General features: G+C 39.5%; 1 protein-coding gene across 1 annotated transcript; it reads right to left on the bottom strand.

The window, feature by feature from the left end:
• Positions 1–2,335: 2,335 nt before the first annotated feature.
• LOC104221811 (arogenate dehydratase 3) lies at positions 2,336–4,142 on the bottom strand. The gene has a single exon (XM_009772944.2). The coding sequence runs from the start codon at positions 3,926–3,928 to the stop codon at positions 2,627–2,629; it is 1,302 nt and encodes a 433-aa protein (XP_009771246.1). The 5' UTR covers positions 3,929–4,142; the 3' UTR covers positions 2,336–2,626.
• Between the last annotated feature and the right edge of the window lie 20,051 nt (positions 4,143–24,193).

Raw genomic sequence — 24,193 nt, 5'->3', positions numbered from 1 at the left:
CAAACACAAACTGCTTCTCACCGAAAATACTTTTGAAAAAAACACTTTTGAAAAAAAACACTTTTCAAAATAAGCTGATTTTTGCAGCTTGACCAAACGGGCTATAAAGTAATAGATTTTTATTGTAAATCTGTGTCAATAACCCATAAAGATGTGGACGAATTATCAGCCAATATGCACAAAATTAAAGATTGTCAGTAGCCTTTTTTGGGCTGTGTTAGAGAGCCAAATATAATCTATAAAATATGATAATAAAAGAGACGAAAATTACCTCTAAAAAATCCGCGTGCAGATGTTTTGGATTGTAATCTATATTTACTTAAAAGGAAAGAAGTCAACCATGAGATTTTGCCACGTGTCGCATGCATAAATTGTCACGTAGCAACTTTAGGACAAATTAGTTAGTTTAGGTAAAATTAGTTTCTCTTTTTTAATTTTCTTTTTTTGAATAAACAGTAATTTCTACATTTTATAGTTACTTAATAGTTAATAATTAGTTATTATTTTTAATTTAATTTAAATTTAACAACAATTAAATATCAATATTTTTTAAGAAATATTTTATGTTGAGCCGATTCCATTTTAATGTGTCTTCACGAGAAAAATTATATTTTTCCGTCGGTACATCGGAACTACAATTAATTTTTATTGTAGGGAAGCAGACATCTTGGATTATAGTATATAGAAGAACCATGAGATTTTGCCAAGTGTCGCATGCATAAATTGCCACGTAGCAACTTTAGGACATAATGATCGTATTTTTCTCTTTTGATTAATGATCGTCTTGTGAGAAGACTATTTTATGAAACTGAGCATAATAGATCGGTAGTTGATATGCGTGCAAGAAAAAAAAATATTGGTGTTCAATGTTATTGATGTTGATGTTCAATGTTGCGGTTCTATTTTAACTAAAAATATCAAGTGTTGTGATATAACAATGTTCTATACAACTGTGTTAGCATGATTTGTATCAAATTTTCTTTTTGCTAATATATAGATTGAACCTACTTCTAATTTCATCCCTGTCAACAAAGAGTTTAGGTAAACGTGGGATATTATTTGTTGATCTACTACTTGCTCATCTGTACTCAAATTCACAATCTCTTTCTTAATCCGTTGCAGAATATAGTTTTCATTCTAAAACTATTTCGTTTTTCACTTTTATTCTTCTTCTTTTTTTACGCTTTGCTGAATCTTTTTTATTTTATTTATTGTTAAATTTTAATTGAAAAACATGGTTGTGATTTCCTTTATGTTAAACTGAATTTTTGCTTCAGAACTTACTGTTTTAAAAACTTTATAGAAGAAAATTTAATATCTTAAATTGTTCAACATATATTTTCTATATAAATATCAACAAAAGGATTAAAGCAAAGAAGGTTGTGATCGATTAAGTAACAATCTTTATCTATTTGTCAAGTTGCTTCCTTTTATTAGTGAATATAAAGAAGGTGAACTATTATTCTATGTGACTTCGTTCCTTATATATTGTACTCAAAACTTGATGTTTAATTTTTTTTTTTTTTGGTTGTTGTTGTTTATAGGTTTTGGAGAGCACCATACTTCTAAGTTAACTTCACAGTTATTGGAAAAATTCCTTAGAATAGTATTGTCATTTGGTCTTAAATCATACTTGGGTCCCAATATTGGCTCCAATGAAATTTATATGTAATTCTTTTGAATTCGATCGCTAAATTTAATCGGCAATATACATATGTTTCTATTATTTCTCTCCACTCTTTCTTCCTTTAAATTGATTCGCGCATCGCGCAGGTACGTATACTAGTGGTGTGAATACAACGAAACTGTTTGTATAGAGGCAATATATGTGTTTCATTAAGCGTGGGATTGCTATGGATTTGGGACTCTAGAGTACGTGGGATTCTATTATTGTTTTATATAATTGCCCACCAAGAATTAGTATAGTATTAGAACTTTACATTCGCTTATTAGTTTTGAAAGAATTCTATCATTATTTGCTATCAAATTCCTCGCTAAATATTAGGCAAATTATTGTTAGATTACTATTTTATCCAATATAGAACTATTTTTGTAATAAAATATTTAAGAGAGTCGTTCAACATTTAGCGTGAAATATTAGTGTTTTTATAATAATATAGATAGATATAAATGCATCAAACATCTACCAATAAAAGTACTCCTGTTATGAATTAATCATCATACTATAATTTAATCAGTATTCTCTCAGAATAACTTACTGCCACCAAATGACATCTTAGTTGTCTTGAAAATGCATATAAATCACACGTCTTAAAAATTCACAAGAATTGCTTACACGATTTTCCCACTCTACCATAAATTAGCAAACTAGGCGTGGAAAAATACAAATACTAAAGTAGCAAACTGGAAAATTTTGAGTATTAACATTTACAAGGATTATTAACATTTACCATCAATTTTGAAAGAGATTTAAGTAGTAAACATGTAATTACCTTCGGATTTGAAGGAAACATAAACTATACCTCCACAAACTATAAAGCAATAAAAAATAAAAAACACAAAGCAGGGAAAAAAAAATTTAATGTAAATGGTGTTTCCTTTTCTTTTCCCTTCTTTGGAAATACTAATTACAAAATAGACAAAAGTAATTATTTTATTCATTGAATTAATCTTCACGGGAAGGGCACCAAGGAGTCATATCCATTGGATAACTTCCCAAAACCCTCAAAAAAGATGTGAATTCCTGAACTTCAGCCAACGCATTCTGAGCCCTAACATCCGCCATTGAAGCTTCAAAATCTACGTAGAACATGTACTCAAAATGCTTCGCCGTTCCTACATTCGCATCGTCGACCACTCGGATCGGCCGGTTCCGGTGCGGCCGTGACTCGATCTTCGTTAAGCTTATGTTTCTGAATGCAAACGCCGATAGAACTTTGAAAAGGACGCTTGTTCCTTCGTGATGGGCGAATACGATGCTTGTTTTGAATGGCCGGTCGGTTCGAGGAATGATCGGTTCACGAGCTAGCATCACGAACCGAGTCACGTTACTCGAGTCGTCCTGGATACCTTCCGCTAAGATCTGGAGACCGTAGAGGTCCGCGGCGCGTGCGGATGCAATCGCGGCTGTATCGCGGAGGTTGTTGGCAGCTATGTATTCGGCGGCTCCGGCGGTATCATCGACGGCTTCGCGAGCTACGTTTAGGCCGAGCTTTGTGAGAGTGAGTTCGCACTGAGCTAGGGCTTGTGGATGGCTTATGACTCGAGTTAGGTACTCTTTTCTAACGCCTGGAAGTGCTAATAGGCAGTGGTGGACCGGAAGTTGAACTTCTCCGACGATGTGGAGACGGTGACGGAGGAGGAGATCGTAGTTCCGGTGAATGGAACCTCCGAGAGAGTTCTCGACGGGGAGAACTGCACGGTCAGCGATCCAGAGTTCAACAGCTTGAAATGCAACCTCAAATTGATCACAAGGTATCGCTTCACATTTCGGATAAGCCTTGCCGGCGGCAGCTTCACTGTACGCGCCAGGAACGCCTTGGTAGGCGACGCGGAGCTGAGCGCCGTGCATCGGCGCAGGGGAGAGGTCAGTGATTGTGAGCGGCTTAGGCTGATTGTCATTGATGGCAACAAGATCAAGATCTATCATCTTATGGCCGTTGACGGCGGTGATATTACCGGCGCCGCCGCTCATCTCGGTGTCCTGCTGCTGGGACACGACTTTACTTGCCAAAATGGCACAGGAACTCTGCCAATCGGCTCGCGACGGGCCGACGTGGCCAGCGTTATAGGTCGACGGAGCACCGTTAGTATTTATGGTACCGGTGTTGGCGGCTGCGTTGGACGAGTCAAACCGGTAAGCGCATCTGATAACGAGTCGACTCGGAACAACCCGATGAGATTGAATTTTCGACCGGATTAACGATTTAAGATTTACACCCGATGATGATGGAGTAAGAGATTGCATTTTCTTTCAAATTCAGGGTGCAAATTGCAATTACTCAAAAATAAAGAAAGAAGGGAAAAAAAAGAAAGAGGAGATTTGGTTCGACGCTTGTAGTTCTCTGAACATCCAAGCTGAGAAATGAAAGAAATAAGAGGGATATATATATTATTGTGTGGGTGTGTGAAGGAGGTTTTTGGTCAATCTCACACCTACCACATTTTCCCTTTTGCTCTATGTTATCAAATACAGTAATGTTTATTTTATTATTTATACATATTCTTATAATATGATACATATACATACACACACGTTTCTATCTAGATATCCACACATATACATGTGAATTTGTAGTCTTGTTTCTTTCAACAAGATAGAGACGACTGTACTTAATCTTAATAATATTTTTTCTTTTTTCTGTATATTAGTATATGTATCCGTGCGCGTTGCGCGAAGAATATTAAATATAATTTTTTCATAAGAAAATATTATTTGAAAAATGTGGTAGACATAAAAGAGCTTTCAAATGCTATTATTTAATAAACATATAAATCCACTGGATATTAATATATTGAAGTAATAAGAAAACATATGTATCCACTAGAAAATAGGTAGTGAGGAAATCATTCATAATAAAATGTAATCTTGGATGATTGGCCAGATTCTCACAAATTTATTAGTACCATCTGTAAATGGCCATTTTTACTACACAATATGTTTGTACAAATTAACAAAGTTCTTAAAGGCACAGGACAAAATCTTTCTTCGATCCAGTTTTAAATCGTCAAGCATTGATGGAATAGTCCTTCGAATATCATCCACTGAAAACAGAATAAGCTCTTGGTTAACAAATTTAGTATACGAAATGTACTTTTCTTTCTGGTCTAGATGGGTATCAGACTGCATAGGATAAAAAATAGAGAATGACGAGTCAAATTAGAAATATTTGATGCTAATCAAAATAAAATAAAAGTATTAATGGTCCCAACCTCAAGTTATTTAAGCCAATTCTTTGTTGCTTATATATTCTTCTGACTGAAAGAAAGTTCTATGAATTCCCCATCTTATTACCCGCCAAGATAATTTTTACTGTGTTTTTAAAGATCTTGAAAGTACTCATGTCCTTATTTTAAAGTACTTGTTCCCGACTCTTATCAAAACAATAAAGAGAATAATTAGTAGAAAGCCAAGTTTGATGGTTTTATAAAATGTTTGGTGTAAAGTCTTGTAGTACTTAATGGACCAACCACTTAAATTGGCACCCAAACTCTTTCTTCAGACTCATACCAGACATGATATAAAATGGCAATATCTTCACACTTGTGTAATTAGCATCTGATTAAGCCATGAAATAATTATTTAGCTATAGCGAAGATACATATTATAAATAGAGATTTGAATTTAAAGATTAAAACATGTCCTCGAATGAATTAAAATTGATAAGTTTGTTATGCATAATAGAAATGATACAATTAAATATAGCTAGGAAGAAGACTTCAGCCTAATCCAATTTGTTAGAAGTAGGTATTTAAAATTGAAGCTAAACACTTTCACATCTATTGCAAAATTTTATCTTTTTACTTAAACTCAAATTTTTCTTTTGTTATTCCACTTCAATTTTATATTAGAGCTTTTATAAATTTCCTTTTGTTATTCCACTTCAAGTTATATTAGAATTTTATTAACTTTGTCCTAAGGTTTAAAAGTATTTTATAATGCACGAAAAATTCTCTTGAATATGAATTTTAAAGAGAAAAGTAAAATCATAGATTCATAATCTTCAAAAAAAGAATTTATTGAGTAACCAGTGTACCCTATGTTTAGTTAAACTTAAAGCCTTGGTATGAATATTTTTACAAAATATATTATTGTACCTTTTCAGATTTTGATTTAACATATATTATTGTGACATACTCACACATACAATAAAAACTATTTTTCTTAGATTTTTAAAATTATTTATTCTTTCTTTATACTAAGGAATTACTACTCAATTAATCAGTATTGTGAAGGAATGTAGAAACTGTTATGACCCGACCGGTCGTTTTGAGCTCTAGCGCATCATTCAGTAGTTTGAGGTCGTGAGCAGCTTCACTTCAGGTATTATGAGTTGTATGCATCGTCAGAATTGAATTTCGGGAAGTTTGGAGTTGATTTGGAAAGAGAATTCTCATTTCGGAAGCTTTAAGTTGGAAGAATTGACTAAGGTAGGATTTTCAAGTAAACGACATCAGAATCGGGATTCGAAGGTTCCAGCATGTTCATATGATATTTTCGGACTTGGGCGTATGTCCGGACTGGGTTTTGGAAGGCCCGGGAATGTTTCAGCGCCTATTGTGGAAGTTAGCATTCTTGGAAGAATCTCATAAGCTTGGATTGAAGTGTATTTTGGGGTTATCAATGTCGGTTTGAGATTTCGAGTCAGGGAATAGCTCCGCGTGGTGATTTTGGAATTGAGAGCGCGATCGGAAGTGAATTCGAAGCTCTGTAGGTCATCTTGGAGTCATTTGGCTAAAGATAGAAATTTGAAGGTTTTTGAAAAGTTTGACCGGAAGTGGACTTTTGATATCGGGGTCGGATTCCGATTCCGAAAGTTGGAGTACGTCCATAAAGTCGAATATGACTTGTGTGCAAAATTTGAAGTCAATTGGACGTGATTTGATAAGTTTAAACATCGAAAGTAGAAGCTTGAGATTCTAAAGTTCATAAAGCTTGGATTAGAGGTCGATTCATGATTTTAGCGTTGTTTGATATGATTTGAGGCCTCGAGTAAGTCCGTAATGTGTTTTGGGACTGGTTGGGGTCCTTGGGGCCTCCGGTTGGTGGATTCCGGGTGTTAACGGATCGAAAATGGAATTTTGGAAAGGGCTGAAGTTGCTGGTTGCTGGTGTAACCGTACCTGCAAGACTAGGGCCGCAGGTGCGGAGCCGCAGAAGCGGAAATGGACGGCTAGGCTGGGACCGCAGATGCAGAGGAGAGGCCGCAGAAGCGGAATGGGCTGGGAGCCCTAGACCGCAGAAGCGGCGTTTGGTTCGCACCTGCGAGACCGCAGAAACGGTCAAGAGACCGTAGGTGCGGAAATGCTGGAGGCAGTGAGGTTCTTTTAAATCGGGGGTTGGGTTCATTTCAACCGTATTTCTTCCATTGAAGCCGATTTTGGATCAACTTTGAGGTACTATTTCCACCACCAAGCATGAGGTAAGTAATTTATGCTAGTTTTTAGTTAAATACATGATTATATACGGATTTGAATTTGGAAATTGGTAGATATTTGGGGTTTTGGTGGAAAGACATAGAAATGGTATTTTTGAATTTTGGTCGCGATTTTGGGTAGGAAATTGAGAGTAAATTATATATTTGAGTTTGTGAGGTTATGGGTAAACCCATTTTTCGAAAAATTTCGGAATCCGGGCACGTGGGCCCGAGGGCGTATTGGTCAACTTTTCGATCGGGGTTAGGAATTGTTATAAATGGGATCATTAGGGGTAATTGAGCATATATTAATGGATTTTTATTATTATTAGCTAGCTTTGGAGATTTGTACATCGATTCGAGTCTTCGGAAGGACGAGGAATGCCGATTATGGATCTTCTGAGCGAGGTGAGTCTCCTTTCTAACCTTGTAAGAGGAAATTGTCCCCATAGGTGAAATAATTGGTTATGTGCTCCTATTTGTGGGGGCTACGTACGCACGAGGTAACGAGAGTCCGTGCGTAGCTACTATTATGTGTAAGTCTGGGTAGTCTAGGGCCCAAAAGCATGCTATACTTGGAATATTTGTAACCTTGTTGATAGTTTGAATTGCTTAAATCACATCGAATTAGTAAATAAATTTCTAAAAATATTAACCTTCATTTTATTAAATTGTTAAAAGAGAATTGTCTTTCTTTAGATAATTGTTCCATGTTGACTCCTTGGTTGACTGTCTGTGTGTGTTTAATTTCGGAACGGGCCGAACGCCTCGGCAGATTAAATAGGTGCATCTATGGTTCGCGTCATTCGACATTCTGGCAGTGCACAATTTAAATATTGTTGGATCGAGCCGTACGACCTCGGCATGATTTGCGCATACTTGTATTGCTTGCCTTGAAACTTATTGAAGTTGTTATTGCCTCTTCCCGGTTTGAGAATATTTGTATAAACAATGTAAAGGAATTTGGAAATTTTCTATTAAAGAAAGAATGGCTTACTTGCTTCATCCCATTGAATTAAAATCATGTTTATAAAAATCCCCGATTTACTATATTATTGAGATAACATCATTGGACCACTAGTAAGTGCCGAAGTCGACCTCTCGTCTCTACTTCTTCGAGATTAGACGGGATACTCATTGGGTACACGTTGTTTTCGTACTCATACTATACTTTTGTGCATTTTTGTTGCACATGCACATGCATCTCTAGTGGCCTAGTGGGCGTAGCAGCATGGTTGATACAGAGATTTAGGTGAGCTGCACTTCCCGAGCTGACCTGCGGCCAATAGAGTCTCTTCCAGATTATTGTATTTACTTTATGTCCAGTTTGTATTCCGAACGGTTGTTGTATTATATTACTTCCTAGAGATAGCTCATGCACTTGTGACACTGGGTTCTGGGATGCCTATGGGATTATGTAGTATTTTAAGATTGTTAACGGTATCATTATCTATTAATTGAAAATAATTATTTATTGTTTAATGTTTAAAAGAAATAATTTCAAAAATATCAAAACAAGAAATTTCTAGTTATTCGGTGTTGGCTTGCCTGACAGCGATGTCCGGCGCCATCACGACCCTTAGTGGATTTTGGGTCTTGACAACATGGTATCAGAGCACTAGGTTCCCTTAGGTCTCACGAGTCATGAGCGAGTCTAGTAGAGTCTTGCGGATCGGTACGGAGACGTTTGTACTTATCTTCGAGAGGCTACAGGGCTGTTCAAAGCACTTTCCTTCTTGATTCCTCATCGTGCGGTTTGATTGCTTGAGGCATATGCCCTTGTTTTCTTCCTACTCAATCTTACGCGATGCGAAGCTCTTGTTATAAATCTAGAAGTGAAGAATCGTAATGGTACTACAGATGTGGTGCAGGATGTTCATCCCGGTATAGTTGGTTGGGCTATCGTTGTCGCCTTGCGAAAGGATTTTTTCTATTGTTTCGGCTCGGCAGTTGTGCTTCTAAGAGCTTGGAGGCTATGCACAGGTTGCTATGAAGCTCACGATTGGTTATCGCACAGTATTGAATTGATGGTAGGGTACTTGCCTATATATTGGGGCGGTGAATGATTTGAAAGGATCTACTCAATGCACAATTCAGAGATCTGATATTTTATTTCCGGCGGAGGAAAAACAATTGGCTTATGAATGTCCAGATTTGGGTAGAGGAAGTAACGAGATTTGGTATTTTCGAGCGTGGTGGAATTTTTATCTGTGACGTGGTATCATCGTCCTCGATTGATTATGTTGAGTTCGCCGGTGTTATAGTTTCCTTCAATTCGCCTTTGGGGCAAGATGTTGTGAAATAATAATGGAGAGGCGACTGTCAGAGATCGCGATGTGCGGTGGTTAAGGATCGAATCGGTATATCTAGGGTTGATGGCCCAAGAAAGATGACCTCAGGTAGATTTAAAGTTAGCAGTGGTGTCGACGCCCCCTTTTTCTATGTGACTGTGGGGTCAGAAATCGGGTATACAACATTGGGAGGACAACTCTATCCCCTTTCGAGAATTGGGTTTAGAAGTTGAAGAGTCGCCACCTAATGATTATAGTGCATTAGGACACTTTAAGAAGGGTTTGAGATGAAGAGGACAGAGATTAGGGTAAGGGCTAGAAATTATCCCAAGGGGAAGGTGTTAGGCACCCCTCAGGATCCACAAGTGTGGTTCCCGGCCATGCTACAATTGTGACTTTAAAAGTAAACAATCAAGGCTCAAATAAGGACTTGCATACAACATTGCAATTAGGTTGAAACTTATGAAAGTAAGTAGAAAGAGAGCAAGGATTTGAAAAGTTTAAACAACTCTAAAGGAAGCGAATAAAGAAAAGGGGTCCTAGGTTTGTGATTAATATGGATCACATCAATGCAATATCCATCAATCACTCCTCAGAAGAGGGGTCACACGTGATATTAGCGCACTAATTATTCTACCCTTCCCACCCCGTTAAGGTATTAAAGCACGGATGGTGTCGTTACTTATTGCATGCTAGTACCCGTCCCAGTCCTATCAGTCCCGGAGGCATTTAGGACTACTAATCCTAAAGGGAAAGGGATTTGGGGCTTTTATGGTTTTAAAAGGATAAAATTCTAGAGCGACAAACAAAACACATAAAACAGGTATGGGAAAACACATAACAGTTGAAAGGCTCAAATAAACCTCCTCAAGTCAGAAAAGCATAGAGTTTAGCATGTCTTACAAGTACTGATTAGGTCTGAATTAAACTTTAAAAAAATGCGTGAGGCAGACTTGATTTATTACATACTTCAGATAAGAAATCCGAATCAGACCCGCCTGCTGGTTGGAATTGTCAAAGACTGATGCACTTATGGCTTTTACCCTAAAGCTTGCCTAGGTGAAACCTATAGGCATGATATCTAATAATGCAAAGTATACTGATTTTAAGGAAAAGCCTTACTGATTTTAGGAAAAGGGAATCTGCAGATTTTAAGATGGGTTTTAGATTCGAAACGAGGCTGATTCAATTAACTGATCCTATAGGCATGGTTTCTAAGTGTCATTGATCTTAAACAGTTGCAAGAATCTATAGACATGATATCTAGGCATTACTGATTTTAAACGTTTATAGAAGTGCAGAAGTCCTATAGGCCTGGTATCTAAAATACTGATTGTTATTTAAACCTATATGCACGTTTGCCTAATGCTAGATGCATATGCAGAATACAGAAAGTCCTATAGGCATGGTGTCTATATGAGAATGCAGAAAATCTTATGGACATGGTATCTATGTGAGAATGCAGAGTTTCAATGATTTATAAAATGCAGAACTTTAAAACATAGTAATTCCTATAGGCATGATCTCTAGATGAGATGCAGAATTTTATAAATGATAACCCCTATAGGCATGATATCTACTCCTTGCATGCATAAAAGTAAACCCCCCTCACTTCTTTACTAAATCCCCATGAGTTTAATACAAATTATTACAAACCAGTGAATCGGATTGAAATTAAAAGTACATCAGAAACTAACAGCTGCATCCGAGGAACCTAATTCAGACTTAATGTCTAACAATTGGGGATGAACCACTTCCGAAATCAAGGTTTCCAAAGCCTTCTCTTATCTAGGGTGTCACAGAGATCCAAGGAATTTCAAAAATTCCAGGAAGTGCTTACACCCGAGATATTAATCAGAAAGAGTTATAGTGCAGTGTGAAATAGCCAGCCCTCAGGTGTCCAAGTTCAGAGGGAGCTCGTGGATCCCAAAGCGAGGCTCACAAGAGGGGGGCGGAACTTAATGTTCTAAGAATGAGTGCAAGTGCAATAGAGGGGTTAGGGAGTGCCAAGGCAGGCTGATGGTCATACCTAGTCATAAGGTAGACTGGCACACCCCCGACCAAGCCTGTTCAGCCAACAAATATGAGCAAAGACCTGTTGAAGGTTAGGCTATGGTCCAGACAATGATTAGGACATTGTTAGACCATAGTCTTAAACTCAGAATACATATAAAGGGGAAGGGGAAGGGGAATTGGAAAGAATTTAGGACTCAGGGAGTCCAGCCCCATACACATGAGCAACAATGTCAAGTGTTGTTATGCTTTCTGGACCATAACTCAACATACAAAGGGAATTGGGGGTGGGAATTCAGGTGAGCACAGAGAAAAGAAGTAAATAAACTTGCAGAAATTACAGCATCAAAACAGTAAGACAAACAGAGGAAAGGCTGAAGGATAAACATGTAGTGGAGAGGCAGAAACTAAACAAAGATAGACATACCAGTTGCAGAAAAAGTAAGCAAAGAGAAAAGCAGGATTTCTTTCAGCCAAACCACAAGAAAGCTTCAAGCTTGTGAGATCAGAGAACTCGAATGTTTAAGAAATTCTAAGTATATTTGAGAGAAGTAGTGACTTGTTCTGTTAGAACTTGTTTTTGAAAGAGAAAAAGGTACAGGTATTTATAGCTTTGAAAACGAGTAGAAAACAAGGCAACGAATAAGGCTTCAACACAAACATGGAAATAATCACAGTCAAAATCAATTAATACAGCTTTTTCCCTTTAATCAAGGGATTACTGCTCAACGGACACTAACATGATTAATACAAGGAAAGAAGATCAATTTGTAATCAGAATGATTGTTACCATAAAAGGAGCAGTAGAACCATATAGTAAGGGATTAAGTCTAAATACAGGAGTGTACTTATTTTGGAAAGGATCTGGTAAGGCCAAACAAAGAGAGAGAACCAATTAACCCTTAACGGGCGAGTAAAAATCAGAATTTCACAAGGAAAAGTTTTGAAAAATCAATCACGAGTTTGAAAATCAATCGCAGAAGGGACTCAGTATATAAACGAAGTACACAAATAATAGACACGTGAGGCCAAGCTATGGCAAGAAGAAATAGCATACAGTAATGGCATGATAGTCATTTAGGTCAAACTTCGTTAGCTTAGTAATAGAGAAAAGATCAGAAGCATGCAAAAGTTAGGTGAAAACCTTTCTAAAAACATAGTTGAGTTTGACAAATAGCAAGAGCTCAGAACAAAGGAATCACATAAAGAAGACGAGATGCTGCAGTAAAGGAACCATATGGAGCGATTTCAAACAGGCGAGTTGCACAAACAAACTCAAGACCTCGAACAGACCCCAAAGAACTAGGGTTTTCGAAATCAGTAGAGTTTAGAGGCGATAAGAAAGTGAAACAAATAAATAGTCTTAGAATCTCAAGTAAAACCTCCAAAAATTAGGGTTTTCAACACCAATCAAACTTAGAGATGATAAGCAGATGAATCGAACAAAACATTAACAAACAGACTCAGAAAACCTAGTTTGAAATCAAAAGGTTTTGAAAAGGAAATTTGGGAAAAACGCTTAAAACATCACATATAGCACAGATCCAAACAAATAAACGAAAAGAAACTCGAATAGGCTAGGGTTTCTGAGAACCCTAGAAACGAGTAAGGCTTGGAAGAAACAAGATCAGATCTAGAGTCGATAAGGTAAGAATCAGGCTCAGGAGGCTAAGACACACTGGACCAAGGCCGGAGATGGTTGAGAACCTCGAATCGACGAAGGTCTGAGCGAAGACCCTTGAAGTCTGGCCTCGAACCTTCAGGTATCAAGCATGTGAGAGTAGTAGGGGTTGAGTATAGGTCGTCCATGGTTAGAACAACCATGGATTCCGGTGGATTTGGGGTTGGAGGTGGCAGAGAGCGATTAGGGTTTCGAGAGAGCTCGAGAGCGTTTGAGAGACAAGAGGTTTCAAAGGCGGCGGACCAAACGAAATGAAGGGATTAGGGTGTAGTTGGGGATTAAAAAAGGTAAGGGACAATCCTCGCCTATACATAAGTACACTTGGGCGTACTTATGTATGCACATATATGCTATTTTGGAAGTATTTTGGGTACAAAAATACCTAGGAAAAAATTGGGTTTCAACAGCTGCCCCTTTTTACCCGAGGAGGATGAAAGAGTTGTCGGGTAAAGATAAGATGACCAATTTTGACCGGATGTGGCAATTTGAAAGGGGTTTTGACCGAGCTTCGGTTTCTGAGCCGCATACATATCCCTGGTCTTACAGAAATCAAGCCATATTTAGTTCAGGATCCATTGGTAGAATATGCCGATGGAGATTTGAAACGGACGGACTCGATGTTTTAGATTGAGAGAAGCTTTCTGAAAAACCGATAGACTGCGGGAATTGAAGCGGGATCGCTCCTGCTGAGATGGTTGTTGCCAGCCGATGTACCTGCAAGTGAGAAATACGAGTGCATGTTGTGCGTAAATTTAAACGTGATGCAAATTCCCATTGGACCATGAATGCTGTCCTCGTACAGTTAGGATGACGTCCTCGAACCATGATGTCCTGGGCCATGAAGAGTATGGTAAAGGATTTGCCGGCTATGAAATGATGTTCTCGGGCTATGAGAATGATACCTCCAAACTATGATGCCTTTGAATAATGATATGCAAAAGGTAAAATGGGGTCATTAGGCCATGGCATGGCGTTCTCGGGCTATGCAAATGGTACCTCCGAGCAATGACGCCCTTGGACAATTTGGCGATCTTTCAGCCCATGAAATGCAGAAGGTGGCGATCTTTCACCCGATGCAAGACGTAAATAAAGGTGGTGGTATTTCAGCCGATGCAAAATAAAACATCGCTATTTCAGCCATGCAAGAGAGATGAAGTGGTGATATTTCAGCCATGCAGGATGGAGGTAGAGCTTAGCCTCGAAAGGCAGAAAGGTAGCCTTATGCAAAATGCAGATGGTGACAGAGCTTAGTCTCGAAAGGCAGATAAGTAGCCTTATGCAGAATGCAGATGGAGACAGAGCTTAGTCTCGAAAGGCAGATAAGTAGCCTTATGCAGATGATGATGGAGGTAGAGCTTAACCTCGGAAGGCAGAAAAGTAGCCTTATGAAAAATGCAGATGGAGATAGAGCTTAGTCTCGAAAGGCAGATAAGGTAGCCTTATGCAATCAAAAAATGCATATGGAGGTAGAGCTTAACCTCGGAAGGCAGAAAAGTGGCCTTATGCAATGCAGAGAAATGCAGGATGGAGACAATGCTTAGTCTCGAAAGGCAGAAAGGTAGCCTTATGCAATGCAGAGAAATGCAGGATGGAGACAATGCTTAGTCTCGAAAGGCAGAAAGGTAGCTTTATGCGATGCAAATGGAGGTAGAGCTTAACCTCGGAAGGCAGAAAGGTAGCCTTATGCGATGCAGATGGAGGTAGAGCTTAACCTCGGAAGGCAGAAAGGTAGCCTTATGCGATGCAGATGGAGGTAGAGCTTAACCTCGGAAGGCAGAAAGGTAGCCTTATGCAGTGCAAGAATGTAAAAGGATGATTAGTAGTAAGATCTCTTAGCTGATAGCCGATTACGACCATATGACTACTGGGGACATTGTATACGGATAACAATTGCGGACAAGTAATGATTCTGAGAAGTTGCATTCTTGAGAGTGCATAAATATACCTAATGATATTGCGAATTGAGTGCCTGCATCCAAAGAAAAATCGTGAGTTCTGTAAGGGGAAAGGTTAGTTCGTCTTCCCCGGGCCCTTGACGTTGTGTGTTATTAGGGTAGCGTTGCTAAACAATAGCAATTCAGATAATAGTTACGCATGCTCTAGTAAATATATAATCAAAAATAGTTTTCTTTAGATGAACCAACGACTGCGACGTGGTTCAAGACATTGCAACCTCTTTTTCTCCGGAATTTTAAGGGTCCTCCTCAAAATTCTGCCCTAGTTTACTGGGCTGGCGCTTCTGGCGATGCATGAACTAAAATTAACTTCGGAATTTTGAGGGTCCTCCTCAAAATTCTGCTCCAGTTCTAATAGCAGGGAAAATGGAATTTTTATTAAATTATGACCGAACCCATAGGGCTGCCTACGTATCCCCTCTTAAACAGGAATCAGGTCAGGCGTAGTTCAAATTACATCATTAAGGGAATCATAAGTGGTCACACATAATATCGTTTCACTGCATCTGAATTGATTGGCTTCGGTCAGATTTCTCCATCCATCTCTGCAAGAATAAGCGCTCATCTAGTTAGAACCCGGTGAACCATGTATGGACCTTGCCAATTGGGAGAGAACTTCCCCTTGGCTTCGTCTTGATGTGGGAATATTTTCTTCAACACCAGCTGCCCCGGTGTAAACTTCCTTGGCTTAACCCTTTTGTTGAAGGCTCTGGACATTCTGTTCTGATACAACTGACCGTGGAAAACCGCATTCATCCTTTTCCCATCTATAAGGGCTAACTGCTCGTAGCGACCTTTTACCCATTCTGCATCATCCAATTCTACTTCTTGTATGATCCTTAAGGAGGGAATTTCTACCTCGGCGGGGATGCCCGCCTCTGTACCATAAACCAACATGTAGGGAGTTACTCTGGTCGATGTGCGGACTGTAGTGCGGTATCCCAATAAGGTGAATGATAACTTCTCATGCCATTGTTTGTGCCTTTCGACCATCTTCCTTAGTATCTTCTTGATATTCTTGTTGGCTGCTTCTATAGATCCGTTCATCTGAGGGCTGCAGGCTGTAAAGTTCTTGTGTTTGATCTTGAAAGTTTCACACATTGCTTTCATCAAGTCGCTGTTGAGATTGGAACCATTATCGGTGATGATTGACTCCGGAACTCTGAACTGACAAACAATGCGGTCGCGGACGAAACCCGCCATAACCTTCTTAGTGACTGCCTTTTATGATGCTGCTTCAACCCATTTGGTAAAATAATCGATTGCCATTAAGGTGAACCTGTGCCCATTTGATGCGGCAGGCTCGATAGGTCCGATAACATCCATTCCTCAAGCGGCGAATGGCCATGGTGAGCTTATTGCAGTAAGCTCGTTTGGAGGTGCCTTTATCATATATGCATGTATCTGACAGCGATGGCATTTGCGAACATACTGGATATAGTCTGTTTCCATAGTCATCCAAAAATACCCTGCTTGGAATATCTTCTTTGCTAAGACAAAACCGTTCATGTGCGGCCCGCAGGTCCCTGCATGCACTTCGTCCAATAGCCTGGATGCTTCTTTTGCTTTGACACACCTTAGTAAACCCAAATCGGGAGTCCTCCTGTACAGGATTCTTCCACTATGAAAGAAGTTGCTGGATAACCTACGAAGTGTGCGCTTCTGAGTAGCGTTGGCAAGTTCTGGATATTCCCCTGTCGTCAAGTACTCCTTGATGTCATGGAACCATTGTTTTCCATCCGCTTCTTCCTCAACGTGGGCATAATAAGCTAGCTGATCATGAATCTTTACTGGGATGGGATCAATGAAATTTGTATCTGGATGCTGGATCATGGACGATAAAGTAGCTAATGCATCAGCAAACTCGTTCTGGACTCTGGGGACGTGCTGAAATCCTGTCTTTGTGAACCTTTTCCTCAACTCCTGTATGTGATGAAAGTAGGGAAGTATCTTAGAGTTCTTGGTTGCCCACTCTCCTCAAACTTGATGTATGAGCAAGTCTGAATCCCTGATCACTAGCAATTCCTGAACGTTCATGTCAATGGCCATTTTGAGCCCCATGATGCAGGCTTCATATTCGGCCATATTATTGGTGTAAGGGAACCTGAGCTTGGCGGATACCGGGTAGTGCTGGCCGGTTTCTGATACTAAGACTGCTCCTATGCCAACTCCTTTGAAATTTGCAGTTCCGTCGAAAAACAACCTCCAACCATCATAGGATTCTGCAATATCTTCTCCTATGAAAGATACCTCTTCATTGGGAAAATATGTCTTTAGGGGCTCGTATTCTCCATCCACGGGATTCTCGGCGAGATGGTCCGCCAAGGCTTGCCCTTTGATTGCTTTCTGGGTCACTTAAACAATGTCGAATTCACTTAGCATGATTTGCCACTTGGCGAGCTTGCTAGTGGGTATGGGCTTCTGGAAGATATACTTCAGAGGGTCCATTTTGGATATGAGATAAGTAGTGTAAGCACAGAAGTAATGCCTTAACTTCTGCGTGACCCAAGTCAGAGCACAACAAGTGCATTCTAAAAGAGAATACCGGGACTCGTACGGTGTGAACTTCTTACTGAGATAGTAGATGGCTTGCTCCTTTCTCCCTGTTTCATCATGTTGCCCTAGAACACAACCGAATGCTTTATCCGATACCGCAAGGTAAAGCAATAGGTGTCTTCTTGGCTCAGGCGGAACCAAGACTGGCGGCGTTGACAGGTATTCCTTAATTCTGTCAAAAGCTTTCTGGCAATCATTAGTCCATTTGGTATCAGCGTCCTTCTTCAACATTTTGAAGATAGGTTCACAAATGACCGTGGATTGAGCTATGAACCGGCTGATATAGTTAAGTCTTCCCAGGAAACTCATCACGTCCTTCTTGTTCTTTGGCGGCGGCAATTCTTGGATAGCTTTGACCTTTGATGGATCCAATTCTATTCCTCGACGACTCACGATGAAACCCAATAATTTTCCAGCAGGGAGCCCGAATGCATACTTGGCGGGATTCATTTTCAGATTGTACCTCCTCAGCTTGTTGAAGAACTTTTTTAGGTCTTCCATGTGATCCCTGACTTTCTTGGATTTGATGATGACATCATCCACATATACCTTGATCTCCTTGTGTATCATGTCATGAAATATGGTAGTCATGGCTCTCATGTAGGTGGCACCAGTGTTCTTCAAACCGAACTACATCATTTTGTAACAGTACATTCTCCATGGCGTAATGAAAGCCGTTTTCTCTGCATCTTCCTCATCCATCCATATCTGATGATACCCAGCGAAACAATCAATAAAAGACTGCAACTCATGCTTGGCACAATTGTCGATAAGAATGTGTATGTTAGGCAAGGGGAAGTCGTCTTTGGGACTGGCCCGATTAAGATCCCGGTAGTCAACACAAACTCTAACTTTCCCATCCTTTTTTGGCACTGGAACGATGTTGGCTAACCATGTCGAATACTCTACTACCCTGAGAACCTTGGCTTTAACTTGCTTGGTAACCTCTTCTTTGATTTTCAAACTCATGTCGGGTTTGAATTTCCTGAGTTTCTACTTTACCGGCGGGAATGTTGGATCTGTCGGCGGCTTGTGAGCTACAATGGATGTGCAGAGACCAGTCATATCATCATATGACCAGGCGAATATGTCTTCATATTCCTTCAGGAACTCTGTGTACTCTTTCTTTTCTGATGGTGACAGGTGAACACTGATGCGCGTTTCTTTGACATTCCCTGTATCTCCCAGATTGACGACCTCAGTTTCGGCCTAGTTTGACTTAGGCCTATTTTCAAAATTCTCAACTCCTCTGACGACCTCTTCTAGTATATCATCCTCTTCTGAGTCCATATCCGTTTGTTGCGTCGTCTCGTTGCAAGTCACAATCGTTGGTTCATCGTCAAGACAAGTAATAGTAATTCTGTGTAAAATAAAGTGAAGGATAGAAAAATAATAAGAGTGAGATATATAATAAGCTGAAATGCTTCGATTAAATTCGTAATTGTTTTGAGTATTAGAGCTCTTTTCAGAATTAAAGACAACGCGGAAATAAAATCAGCTGGTAAAAAGTAAAATGTGATGCATGGTGCTTTTGTTCAGCCTTGCTACCCCGAAGGTTTCCGGGCCCTGGTGGTTCTGATCGACCAATTGCTGAGGCGCTCTCCTTGGTTCAAAACTTGTATAGAAGGGCCTTCCTCCCCTTCCTCCTCGAAAATAACACAGCAGTCCATATCATCATCCTCAACAATCAATCCTATCGATCCCTCGGGGTCCCAGTCATCTTCGATCTCTATCATATGAATGTCCCCACCTCTGTGATCAGGCAGAGGGTTGTTGTGGACATTAGGAGCATGCTCCTTTGCTACGACCACCTTATTGTCGATCAGAGTTTGAATCTTGTCTTTCAACGAGCGGCATTCGTCAATGGTGTGACCTTTTATGCCGGAGTGGTACACACATGTCTTATTAGGGTTGACCCACTGGGAAGTATTTTCGGGAGTTATGGCAGGGATAGGGGAGACGTAACCAACAACTTTAAGTTTTTCATACAGCTAGTCAATTGGCTCAGCGATGGCTGTATATTGCCTGGGAGGTTTGCGGTCAAAATTTGGTCTGGGTCTAGGGAAATTTTGGCGAGTGAGAGGTGATTGGTAGTGAGAGGGTTGGGCATTATAAGCTTGGTAAACAAGCGCAGGTTGAGAGTATTTGGGTAAAGTGAGTTGATATGTGGGAGGCAGAGATGATTGGTAAACGGGTGGTGGATTTTGGTAAAAGGGTGTGGGTGATTGGTAATTCAGGATAGGTTGATATGTAAATGGAGGTGACGGGTAAGTGTGGTATTTTAGTGGTGATTTGGCTCTCTGTGCGACCATCACAACATTTACATCCTTCTTCTTGGACGTGTCACCAGACTGTAAAGCCTTGTTGGTGGCCTGCAATGCTTCAAGATTAGTAACCATACCATTCTTAATGCCTTCCTCAATTCGTTCTCCCAACTTGATGATATCGGAGAATTTCTGGCCCTCGATCAACATCAACCTCTCATAATATTGTAGGTCCTGAGCCCGGACGAAGAATCTGTTCATTTGTTCCTCTTCTAAGGGCGGCCTGACCTTAGCAGCCTCTGATCTCCAACGAGTAGTATACTCGCAGAATGTCTCGGTAGGCTTCTTCTTTAGATTCTGGATGTAAAATACATCCGGTGCATTCTCTGTATTGAATCAGAACCTATCCATGAAATCCGATACCATACCTACCCAGCTTGTCCATTTCTTGGGGTCCTGACTGATGTACCGGGATAAAGCATCCCCCTTCAGGCTTCTCATGAAGAGTTTCATACGGATTTTCTCATTCCTTCCAACTCCGACCAGCTTATCACAATATGTCCTCAAATGGACTCTGGGATCTCCCGTGCCATCGAACATTTCGAACTTGGGAGGTTTGTATCCCTCCGGAAGTTCAACATCTAGCTGAATGCAGAGGTCTTCATAATTCAGCCCCTCTATGCCTTTGTTTCCTTCCATGCCCTGGACTCGACTGGTCAATTTCTTGAGTTCTGCTGCCAAGTTTCTGATAAGAGAGTCCTTTTCATCAGACTCAGGTGCACTTGAGATTGGTTGAGTGTAGTGGGGTATGGTATCTATGTAGATGGGAGTGTTGTGGGGGTGGTCGTTTGTGGTGTTCAGTGGTTCATGAATGGGTAGTGGAGTGTGGTATGTGTTGCAATGTTAAATATGAGTGGGTTGCATCTGTGGTTGTGGGGTGTTCTGTGGAGGTGCGGGATTTTGAGCATTTGAAAAGTTGACATCAGGAGCGGTGAGAGTGAATGATAAATTTCCTAAGTTCCGAACTTGATCCAGTTCTTCTTGGAACTTCAACAGTTTCTGCTCAAGTTGGGCAGCAGTTTCCTTAGCAACCGGGGTACCCTGAGGAATCTCAATTCTTTCAATTTCCTTTCTGGCGCTTGAATCTCCCATTCTACCTTTGTTCTTGTTCCGGATAAGACTCGGAGGAGGAGGAGGTGGAGGACCCTTGGATCTCGTACTGTATGATGATGGTGCCAGAATGCACTAACTAACCTTTGGGGAGGGGAATAAAAATAAAGAAAAGCAAAAAAAGGTAACAAGTTAGCGCGGGTTATGAGAAGAAAATGTTGCAATATTTAAACACATTGTGCAAAAATATAAATCGTATCCTAATTTGGATGCCTCGTTGTGCCCGAGGTAGGCCTAGCGACAAGTTAATTTGGAGAACTTATAATGCTAAATGCCTCATCTTATTGATAAAAATAAGACGAATTCACAACGATGCTAAGAAAATAAAATGTCACTAGTGGCCGTTGACCTTATTACATCGTTAAAAGCGAAATAAAAGACTCCTAACTACTTGGTCCCAGAAGGACCTTCTTCAGGTTGAATGTTCTCATTGATCAAGTCCTCCAGCTCGCGCAGATTTTCCAGTAAAAATGTTATCGCCAAACGTTCTCTTTTGCCTTATCAGCATTTTGATAGTCGATGACTCTTTTCCTCACTTTCCCTTCCAATTCCAGCAAGTTGTACTCCAGGTATTCTAGCTTCTCACTAGCCTTGGTGACTCCCTCTTTCCATTCGTTGATTTGGTTGCTCGATGGGAGGTTTATGGTATGTTTACCATACCGAAGTCAGGAACTTTGACATTTATTTTCTGCAAAACAAAAGAGTTAAGACCTCACCCCCACCGAACTCGACTATTTAATACCAATAATTAGCATAAAAAGCATTTAGTTCTCCAAATAAATGCACGGAACATGTAGGTGTCTGTTTGGGTTTCAGGGAAACTCGATGGACTTTGGACAAGGCTATCTTAATGAGTCATTATGCGGATAACATAACTGACTCGGCTAGGTTTGACCATGATGCATGTACAATTGAACAGAGTAAGGTTTCTATTGGGGTATTAGACAGGTACCCTTGAGCGGACAACTCAAGAGGGAAAGGCACGGAACCGTCGACTGCACCGCTGATCGACTGGTTTTACTGCAAATATGCCTTTGCCAAATTTAAAGGGTGATAATATTGGAAGAGCGCAACCACTTATTATAAGCGTTGCTATGGTATTTGTTTGGCACTATCACACCTCCTTTTTCCGCCCCCCGAGGGGCGTAGGAGTTTTTCCAATTAAAGGACAATCAAAACGGGATTTGTTTATTTATTTCAGAGTCGCCACTTGGGAGATTTAGGGTGTCCCAAGTCACCAATTTTAATCCCGAATCGAGGAAAAGAATGACTCCATATTACAGTCTGCGTACCAGAAATCTGGATAAGGAATTCTGTTAACCCGGGAGAAGGTGTTAGGCATTCCCGAGTTCCGTGGTTCTAGCACGGTCGCTCAACTGTCATATTCGGCTTATTTATCTGATTTTAATACAATTATGAACCGATGTGCCAATTTTAACTTTTTACCACTTTATTATTATTATTTTTAAAAGAATGTGAACATCGCTTAAAACACGTCTTTGGACTGCGTCACATGAAATGCACCCACAATCCGGAACACATTTTATTTGATGTTTTGGGATTTGGATTTGGGTCGCATGAAATGCACACCCAAGCTTTAGGAATGTATTATTATTAAAATCGTGCCTAAAGCGATTAGCGTATTGTTATTTCTGGGTAAGACCGTGGAATTCACTAAACAGTTCATCCCGAATTCTAAATATTCAATTAAACATTTATTGAGGGCCCCGCAATTGGTGCATTTTATTGGGCGAGGCTCATCTCATTTTATTTTTAAAAGACAGTCCTAAAATGCCTACATTTTTCTCTTATTAAATTTGTCTCTACAAAATAAAAGAGAAAATGTCTTAATTTATTTACATGCTTGAGTTGTTATAGATGGGTTTCGAATATGATTCATAAAATCTGAAAATGATGCAAACAGGACAGTCCGTTGCCACTGCGGGCCCAGGCCCAACGTGTATGACATAAAACTAGACCTGGGTCGTCTTATTCACATGTTACTACCTAGTTACATTATACTAGGCATGTTCTCAGTTTGTCAAATTAAAAAAAAAACTTAGCAGTCTAATTTTAATCCTAGACCATTTACATGCTGAAATTAACCAATATTATTTAACTAAACAATATTCCTACCAAGTTCCTAAATGGTCTATTCGTTTGATTTTTAACTAGATGGAGTTACTACACAATTTATTTATTTTTAGGCAATATATATAGATAGTTCATCCGTTAAGCTATCGTCAGATGTTCCACTATATATATTAAATAGCTACATGATTCTGATTTTTGTAAGCTAAATAATTTATATATACAAATAAAATTCAGAATATAATTAAAATAAATTTAGAACTTCAACTCTTCATTTTCGTATTCATGCTTCCTGTTTCAGTTTACAATAATCAGCTTGTCAGTTGTGTACCTGATATTGGAAGCAAAAGAAAAGGGAGATCAGCAGAAATTCAGTAGCATAAAACAACAGCAACCCCAGCAATCAGTAACAACCAGCAACGAGAAACTTAGTGACAAATTTTTAAATCAAGACAAAAATCCAAAAACACAAACAACAATCAACGGACAGAAGCAAAGGGAATCTTTTCAGATTTTGAAAGACTAGTTAGTGTTTAACCCTTAATTTCTGAATCCGTATATCAGAATATTTGGATTGTAATCACGTGTATACTATTCTTCTTTTGAATTTCCAGAATGTTTTTCTTTTTATTTTCTGAAGTCGTAGTATTTTTCGGAATTTCTTCTCTCTTAAAATTTTCTTCTCTTTTTTTCTCTCTCTCTTTCTATCTGTACTCTGTCTGTTCTGTGCCCCCAAAAATCTGATCAAGTTCTTTTATTTATATCTCATCCCAAAACCCTTTAATCAATTAATAAATCAACCACTTTCTCCTACCAAACCCACTATCTTCCCACTCATCCCCCACTACATTAAACAAATATATCAACTCCACCCCATTACATCTTGTCCCCATGCCTAACATAAACAATTACCATATTCCTCTCCACTATATTATGTCTTGTCCCCCATTTATATTAAACAATTATATCACACACACCCCATTACATTTTGTCCCCCATGCTTAACATAAAGAATTACAAAATGTTCAATTACCAAACTACTCCTCCGACCTTATTGCAATTACTATTTTACCCCT

Source organism: Nicotiana sylvestris, chromosome 11, assembly GCF_000393655.2.
Source record: "Nicotiana sylvestris chromosome 11, ASM39365v2, whole genome shotgun sequence".
Classification (NCBI taxonomy): Eukaryota; Viridiplantae; Streptophyta; class Magnoliopsida; order Solanales; family Solanaceae; genus Nicotiana; species Nicotiana sylvestris.
Note: the sequence above shows the minus strand (reverse complement) of the source record. Positions and strands in the feature narration are given on the sequence as shown.

Excerpts from the sequence above, each read along its gene's own strand:
- LOC104221811 (XM_009772944.2), bottom strand. The coding sequence starts at position 3,928 with ATGCAATCTCTTACTCCATCATCATCGGGTGTAAATCTTAAATCGTTA.